At 62.0% G+C, this 8,382-nt stretch overlaps 1 protein-coding gene across 2 annotated transcripts; it reads right to left on the bottom strand.

The window, feature by feature from the left end:
* Positions 1–1,594: 1,594 nt before the first annotated feature.
* On the bottom strand, positions 1,595–6,106 carry MRGBP (MRG domain binding protein). 2 transcript variants are annotated; one of them, XM_085004241.1, is made up of 5 exons: positions 5,940–6,106; positions 5,378–5,499; positions 3,175–3,256; positions 2,957–3,031; positions 1,595–2,614 (listed from the first exon to the last, which is right to left on the bottom strand). In XM_085004241.1, the coding sequence occupies exons 1-5, from the start codon at positions 6,085–6,087 to the stop codon at positions 2,607–2,609; spliced, it is 435 nt and encodes a 144-aa protein (XP_084860367.1). In that variant the 5' UTR covers positions 6,088–6,106; the 3' UTR covers positions 1,595–2,606. The 2 variants fall into 2 exon arrangements, with proteins under 2 accessions (XP_084860367.1, XP_020933904.1); XM_021078245.2 differs by having other exon boundaries at positions 1,595–2,593.
* Positions 6,107–8,382: the final 2,276 nt, after the last annotated feature.

Raw genomic sequence — 8,382 nt, 5'->3', positions numbered from 1 at the left:
CCTCCCAGGGGGGCGTCTCTGCGGCTTGGCCGTGGCCGATGGCGGCTGGGTTGGGCACACATTGGACAGATCACTCAGCCGCGCTTCCCAGTGACCGTGGGTCCCTCACTCACCCTCTGCCTTGGACACCTGCTGGGTGGCAGCGGGAGCTCCGGCGAAGTTGGTGACCCACCGCTTGAAGGGAAAATTGGGAGTGGCCCCTCGGGTAAAACTCGTCTCCTGTAACTACCACACAGCCGTTTACATTGAGCTAAAACCCCGCTCTGGCTTTCAGATTTGGACAAGATAACTGCTGGGCGAGCAGCCTGTGGGGGCTGAGGTGAGAAGGTGAAGGCCCGGTCCAGCCACCGGGGACGTGGACTCCCCTCCCCCAGCTCAGCCTGCCTCTGCCTGGGGATGTGACATTCCTTGAGCTATGGGGGGGGTGACAGCCCAGAGCTGAACAGAACCTTGTGATCTTGGCCTTGCTTGGTGCTGGTGCCAACAAGCCCTTGCAGGCCCATCCACCGGCGTCACCGCTCCAGGTACCGTCTTGCTGGATGACTTTCCAGAAGGACAGTAGTGACTCCGCAAGAGGTCTGGCGCTCTGGCATTTCTGCAAATCGCCCTCCTCCCACGGCCAAGGAGGTTTCTGGAGGAGCACGCGACAGAGCAGCCACCGGGCCTCGGGCGGGGCTGGCCCACTGCAGACTGCCGCCACAGGCCTGGCCTCAGAGACCCTGGCTGGGACTTTTGCGGGGCTGGGAGCCTCTGACGGATGCTGATGGGTGCTGGGGGCGCCCTCCAGGGTTGGGCAGCTCTGAGAGCACCTGGGTGGGCAGGCGCCACCCAGCCTCTGCCTCCTGAAAACCCACGAGCAGACAGCGTAGGAGACGCTGGGCCTTCCCTCTGCTGCCAGGGCCGGGGCCCCCTTTCCACGGGGGCTATTCTCAGACTCTGCCTGGCTGCCACGTCACAAGTGAGTCACACACAGCTGCACCGGGGCAAGGTCCAGCTCCCCCCTCCCAAGGGACGTCACCTCGGTGGGGGTGTGGCTCCTCTGCTGGAGACCCGCCCACAGGGCCCCCAAGCAGGCGTGGCACCAGCTTCTGCCCAGGTTCCAGCACGGCGGCGGGGGGTGGGGGGTGGGGTCAGGCTGGGGGGGCGGCAGACCCCCGACACCAGACGCTGCAATAAGCATCGGCCCTGCTGGGAAGCAGGATGCTAGCCGTGCGCGCAAGGCCCGGGGTGGCCAGTCTCCTGATGGTGGCGGCAGGCAGCACGGAGACTCCTCGGGGCTTGTCCAGATGTGGGCGAGCGTCTCCTCTGTGGCTTGGAAGGTCCGCTCCGCGGGAAGAGCCAGCTCTGGGAACCAGGCACCAGCTCTGCCTCCCTCCGCCTCCCTCCCTACCTCCCCACCTCGGCCTTCTGTACCCAAATGCTGCTCACAGGTAACAACGTAACGACGCGAGACTTGCTCCTGGTTTGTCTATACATTGTATCAGTGACTCACCTACCTCGAGAGTAGCTTCAGCTACAAATCTTGAAAAACAGAAAACTTGCCTTTGGAGGAAACGTTAGCTTAGTTTGGTATCAAAATCACAGGACGGCCAGGTTGCTTTTTTGTGTTTTAATGTCCCTCCGTCAAAAGCAAGTGCATTTCAGCCCGCCCGGGGCCCAGGCTGCAGGGCCCACAGTCCTGCCTCCCTCCACTCACTCATTTGGTCTGTTTGCAAGTTGCTCGATAATACAAAAATAACCGCTACAAATTCTCTGTATCTGGCATATAAAAACTGAGCAAAAAGTTAGCTCAGTAGTCATCACCGTAAAACAAAACCTCTCGGAAAAAATACAACACGGATTTAACTTCGCAGCATTTTTTTCATATAAAACACTAGTAAAATAGGCTTCTTAAAAATTAAATAGCGAAATCCCAAGCGAATTATATACACCGTTACAGTACAAGTGGATGAGGCAGAATACTCAGTTCTCAGTCTCTCGGGTGGTGGAGGGGCCGTCGCCTGAGGCCTGGCGCGCTCCTGAGGCCGCAGCCCGTCGAGAGGGCGCCTGACGGGCGGACAGATGGACAGATGGGAAGCCCAGGGTGTTTATTGCTTGCCGTGCCAGGCCTCTCCTGCCAGCCCTGCTCCCTGCCCACGCAGCCTGGTCCTCAGGCTCGTTCCAACGCTGGGCCACCGGTGCAGCTAAGCTGACGCCCTGGGAGCCACGTGCCCAGACGACACGGCCTGGGCTCACCTCTCGGCTCTCAGCTCTGAGCGTGGCCCATCTCGGTCGACGCGGGCCAGCCCAGCCCCGATGGTCTGAGTGGCACCTTGGGAGCCTCTGGCACCTGAGGGCGGGCAGCGGGGCCGGTGGCATCTGCCCGCTGACTGCCTGGTGACCATGGCGACCGCCACTGCAAGCGTCTACGTCCGGCGCCGCTTGGCTGCGCTGGGGCTGGAGGGGTTGCTGTTGGCGGTCAGGACTTTGTCGGTGACCCGGCTGCGCTTCCGCTTGTCCGACCCCTCTTTGGACCCCAAGTCTGAGTTGCTCTTGTCTTTGTCTTTGCTGGACTTTTCCGCGGACTTCCCCAAGCTTCCTGAAGATGAAAAAACTGGGAGACAAAATCATTTGGCTGAAAACAGAATATCCAAAATTTTATTTCATCTTCCTGCTCGGTTAAAAAAGACAATAGCTACACACACGACATTGACCCCCCCCAAGGCTCCTCCTGCGCTGTGGGCACCCGTGTGGCCTGAGGCGTGTCCGGCAGCCCAAGGATGTGCCGCCCCGTGCCCACACCCGTGCCCGCCCCGCAGGGAACGAGGTCCGTCTGCGCGGTCTTGGCCGCGCAGGGCTCTCCCTGGACGGATGGGCAGCCCTTGCCAGCTCACTCCGAGCCCTGTGCTCCCATGTCCACCTGACTGTGCAGGGGCCGGGCCGCCCTGTGCCCGGGGAGGGCGCACCCCGGCCTTACCGTCGTCGGCCCCGTTGTGAGGGTCCACGTCTTCCTTCATCTCCTCCTTCATCTCCTCTTCGACGGTCACTTTTCCTGCGGGGAGACGGCAGCGCTGGCAGGACGAACCTCAAGGAGGCCTCCCGCCCCAGGAGGGCCGGGCACCACCCTGCCGGGGAGCCTAGCTCCCCAAGGCTCGTGACCTTCCCCCTGGGCCACTGCCCTCGAACGAGTCTCACCTTCTCGGACTTCCTGAATGATTTCTTCTGGAAGGACGAAGTTCCTCTCCGGGTTTGGGAACGGAAGAATCTCAGACTCATGCTGACGGCAAAGAGGGCGTTTTTTTTTTTTTTTGTATGTTTTGTTTTTTAAAGAAACAAAGAAGAAAATGTGATTTCTATGGCTGTATCTGTGGCGCACACAAGCTCCTGAGCCAGGGATCAAACCCGAGCCAAAGCAGCAACCCGAGCCGCTGCAGTGACAACACCCGATCCCCAACCCACTGAGCTACCAGGGAGCTCTTAAACGTGACTTTTAAATTCAGGAGCAAACAACAAACACAGGTAACGGTCTCGAGGCTGCAGTGGGCAGGTGGAGGGGGCCGAGGCCGTTTCTTTCTCTTCTACGGTTTACGAGGGGCTGGGCTTGTCACACGGACCCAGACAAGGCAAAACCACAGCATGAGCCACCAGCATCAGTCACAAGAGGGAAGACTCTGGGTTGACTGTCACCTGAGATGGGGCCAGGGTGCCCAGTCTGCTGGCACACCTGCAGGGCCAGAATCAGGCTGCAGCTGTCCCGCAGGCCTGGCCCGGCTGTGCAGGCTCCGGGAGCACGCGATCCGAGGGCCGTGACAACCCTGCAGAAAGGCCATGGGGCTCCCGTCTCACCCATGTGGGCGGGCCACCGGGGTGGGAAGCAGGTGAGTGCAGGGGAGCAGGCACCGCCGATGCTCAGCGTGTTCCACCTGGCTGGCAGCTCGCACCTGCCGGACCGGACAGAGACGGTGGAGACGCAGCCCACGGGACGAAGGGAGAGCTTAGCTGGCAGGAGGGACTCAGGGTTGGGGGCGATCAGGAGACACTCGGGAGCCATGCTCATCACCAGGCGGTCAGCGTGTAAACGTGCTGATCGGCATCGAGGAGCTTCAAAACCCGAGGGTTCCTGCGCCCACGGCACCTTGCGGGTGGGGTTCAAGGCCCCAGGTGACCGTGACGTCAGCCCCACAGCCATGCTAGGGTGCGAGGAAAAGAGAGAAGGGCCACTGGTCCCGGGCTGAAAGCCCTGGGTGCCCCCGCTGCAGTTCCCTGAGTGTCACGTGGGCCCTGTGCTGGGGTCACAGCCATGGGATCCTCTGGGCCAGCACCGTGCCTAAGAACCATCTGCCTCCCCCAGGTCGGGGGCCCTGCCACTCTGATCTCTGGGTCCAGCCAGCAGTCAGGGCTCAGGACGTGCCTGGGGGCCAGGTGACCTCACAGTGTGACAGGTATGCGAGCCCAGTCAAGCTGTGGAACCCGGGAACTCACGGAGGGCAAGGCCCTGACCAGCAGGCATGGCCCTTTGGGTGGGCCTGGTGTAGTTTAGCGGCCAGTTCTCGAGTTTCTAGAATGCCTACTGCAGGCCAGGCGCTGGTCCCAGGACACAGTGGTCACCTTTCTCTCCTCCCTACACCAGGACGAGATGTGAGTGCCACGCCCAAGGCCAAAGGGAGGGAATGGCAGTGAGGTTTCTGGACCCAGACGGCTGGGGGTCTGCTGCCCCCTTTGCCCACACGCACCAATTCTCGCCTGGGGGCATGAGGGGAGATGGAGCCTTCCCTAACCCAGCACAGGCTCCCACCTCACCGGGCACCTGCCACCCGGCTCCCACCCACTCTCCAGACACCCTGGCCTCCTCTGCGTCCTCTGATGCACCAACGCCTGCTGCCACAGAGCCTTGACACCTGCCGCTCCTCTGCTGGGAACGCCACTGGTCTCTTTGGCCACCCTGTTCCCCTAGTTCATCTGCCCCGCTAACGACATGGCTCAGGGGGGGTTCCGTGAGGCCCGGGTCCCTGCCTGCCTGGTTCTACCAGCAGTCACCAGTGTCACCTTAACCTGACTCAGACCCTGCCACCTCCCTGCCTACAGCACTCTGGGACTTTCTGTAAGACTGACAATGGCCTCAGAGCCCCTCCCACAGGCCTCAGCTCCTCAGTCGTCTCCTGGCCAGGTCCTAACTGACCCCTCAATTGCAAGTAGGTGCCATGTGATAACCAGCTACCGTCACTAGGTTTGTGTTTTCTGTAAAACTGCTCAGAGCTACCTTGTTGAACAACTGGTCCCCTGCGGGGCAGCCCAGACGTCAAGTTCCCTGAGGACAGGGCCTGGTGTAGACGCAGGGAGGCGCACGGAGGGGGCTCTCGGCCACCACCTGTCTGGGGGAGGGTGGGGGCCAGCTCACCAGTGCCTGCATGTCGTACATGGTGCTCAGGTGGTCCCAGATGACCTTGGAGGGCACTTGCCGGCCGATGTTCTGGCTGAACTTGTCCCGGATACAGATCATGTGGAAGTGCCGGTTCACACCTGCAGGGGGAAAGGGTCAGCCCGTGGGGGCAGACAGGTAGGCTGGAGAACAGACGTGGGGGTCAAGGGGAAGAGAGGGGAGAAGGCGCAGGGGGAGACGGGGGCAGTGCTTGGAGGGCGCGGGGGTAGAGTGGGGTTGGTGGCAGGTACAAGGGGGGAGAGGAAGAGGTAGGGGTCAGTGGGGGAGGAGCAAAGGGGGCAGGGGTGCAGGTGAAGGCAGGGGTCGGCCGGCGTGGGGGGGTGGGGGCGGGAGGGGGCAAAGTCGAGCGGGGGAGGGGACTGCAAGGAGCAGGCCGGGGAGGGGCGAGCAGGTGGGGGCAGGGTGTGCAGGGGTGCAGGCGCAGGAGGCCCCGCCCCGCCCGCCCCGCGCGCGCCCCCGGCCGTTGCCGGCCGCCCCGCCCCCACGCGGGTGCGCGGCCTCGGCGCGGCGCTCCGCTCACCGACGGGCTTGTGGCCCAGCATGGCGTGGAAGAGGCACACCTCCACCTCGGGGCTCCACACGACCGTCTCCTCGGCCGGGCTGGTGGCTGCCTCCCCGGGCCCCTTGTCGCCCGCCGCGCCACCGCCGCCCACCTCGGCCTCCCCCATGGCCCGGCCGCCCAGCGACGAGCCCCCGGCGGGAGCGGGCGCGGCCACGGGCTCCGCGCAGGCGCACTCGCGGGGCGGGCGCGCGCTCGGCGGGCTCGCTCTGGGGTTCGCGCGCGGAGTCGGCGCAGGCGCAGCTGAGGGCGGGGTCGCGGCGCCCCCTGGCGGCCAGGTCTCTCAGCGCAGCGCCGTCGGAGCCTGCGGAGGATGAGAGGGACTGAGGATGTAAACGCCCTAAATTAAGTTGTGGCGATGGCTGCACAGCTCTGGGTAAACCCCGCAGAACTGTGCGCTTTAAATGGAGGAATTGCAAGTTACACCTCAGTAAAGCTGCTAGGAAGAAAAAGAACAGGCAACTGACAATGCCCGCGAGTGTGGCTCCAAGGGCTTCAAAAGCCCCTGGCTGACCTCTGGCCTGAGTGTGGAACAGAGCGGCCCCCGCGCGCCGGGGCAGAGGCGTCTGGGCCCCGCGCCTTGACCGCGGGCCTCAGCCTAAAGGGCAGGAGGGCCCAGGGCGGAGGGGGCGGGGTTAACCCCCACGGAGGGGCGGGGCCTGGGCGGAGTCTGGCCTGGCAGTCCTGTGACGAACTCAAAGAAGCACCCAATGGAGGCCGCCGGCTCCGCCCCGGCCCGGCCCGGCCCCGTCCTCGCGGCTCCCCCCGCCCCTCTCCGCTAGGCCACGCCCACCGCGGTGCCAGGGCTCTTGCCCAACGCGCGAGCGCTCTTCACCTCCCGGGTGTAGACTCCTGCGTCGGGCTTCCGGGTCCTCTTCCGGCTCCGCGACCTGCTAGTTCTGTGAGCGCTGCAAGGTGCTGGACCTCTTCAGGCCTAAGCTTCCTCCTCCGTGCAGTGGGGTTACTGATGGGGCTTGGTTTCTGGGTGCCCCAGCACAGGCTCGGGCGTCTTAGCAGACATTTGGAGCCACAGCGGTGAGCGCTGCCCCTTGGCCGTGTGGGCTCTGGCCAGCCAGTCACCTCCCGGTGGACTCAGAGCCTGAGTCCTGGCTTCCCATGCTGGTGCCCACAAGGTGGGAAGACGCGGTCAGCAGAGCCGGCCGTCCTGTGAGCCATGTTATGGCTGGACGTTGTGATTCCATTATTATTATTATTTGCTTTTTTTTAGGGCTGCACCTGCGGCGTATGGAAGTTCCCAGGCTAGGGGTCGAATCAGAGCTGTAGCTGCCAGCCTACACCACAGCGGGTGTGAGCTGCATCTGCAACCTAGATACCACAGCTCATGGCAACGCCGGATCCTTAACCCACTGAGTGAGGCCAGGGATCAAACCCGCATCCTCATGGATCCTAGTTGGGTTCATTAACCGCTGAGCCACAAAGGGAACTCCCTAAGTTGGGATTCTTGCCAGGTGTGTCTCCTCCCCTCCCTCTGACCTGCCAGCTGGGCTCACCTCAGGGTTGCTGCCTGTGGGGAGGAAGCCCCAAGCCACTTACACACACGAGGTGTAACAGATGGAGGCCTTTCCCTTTAATCTCCTTACAGTTCCCGGTGTGTGTGTGTGTGGGGGGGGAAATAATCAATAAGCAATAATTAGAGTAGAAAAAAGTTTTATTTGAGCCAAACGGAGGACTACAGCCCAGAAGACAGCTTTCCAGATTCCTCTGAGGGACTGTCCCAGAGACCATGGGTTTCAGCACAGTTTTGTATCTTGTCAGAACAAAGAACATGAACTAACTCTGGGATAAATTTCTACAAGTCCCCAAAGTAAACAAACAAACACCAAACAGACCGTGACGTACCCCAGGGCCTTGGCGCCTGGGAAGGGGCTTATCATCGAAGGAGGAGGGCATTGGTATCCCCGGAAGGGGCGCTTAATTTGTGTCTTTAGCATGGACATTCTTTTTTTGCTTTTTAGGGCTGCACTGTGGCTTATGGAGGTTCCCAGCCTAGGGGTAGAGTTGGAGCTGCAGCTGCCAGCCTACACCACAGCCACAGCCACGTCTGTGACCTACACCACAGCTCACGGCAACGCCGGATCCTTCCCCCACAGAGCAAGGCCAAGGACCGAAACCGAATGCTCATGGGTACTAGTCGGGCTCAGTACCACTGAGCCACAGTAGGAACTCCTTTTTTTTTATTTTTTGGCTGCCCTGTGGCGTATGGAGCTCCAGGGCCAGCGATCCGATCTGAGCTGCAGCCTCGAACTAAGCTGCAGCAAAGCCAGATCTACTGCTCTGGGCTAGGGATCGAACCCACGTCCCAGTGCTCACAAGCTGCTGCTGATCCCGTTGCACCACGGCGGGAGCTCCGGCACGGACATTTTGTTCTTCTGGTCAATGTGCC

The sequence above is a fragment of the Sus scrofa genome, chromosome 17 (assembly GCF_054392235.1).
Source record: "Sus scrofa isolate SSC_HxYL_T2T_F1_AM1 chromosome 17, Sscrofa_HxYL_maternal_Yorkshire_Landrace_v2.0, whole genome shotgun sequence".
NCBI classification, from domain to species: domain Eukaryota; kingdom Metazoa; phylum Chordata; class Mammalia; order Artiodactyla; family Suidae; genus Sus; species Sus scrofa.
This window is presented reverse-complemented; position numbering and strand designations above follow the sequence as displayed.

Coding starts and splice junctions, on each gene's coding strand:
- MRGBP (XM_021078245.2), bottom strand. CDS start 6,087: ATGGGGGAGGCCGAGGTGGGCGGCGGTGGCGCGGCGGGCGACAAGGGG. Junction 5,500..5,939: donor GCTGGGCCACAAGCCCGTCG/GTGAGCGGAGCG, acceptor TTCCCCCTGCAG/GTGTGAACCGGCACTTCCAC. Junction 2,594..2,956: donor TCACAACGGGGCCGACGACG/GTAAGGCCGGGG, acceptor TTTGTCTCCCAG/TTTTTTCATCTTCAGGAAGC.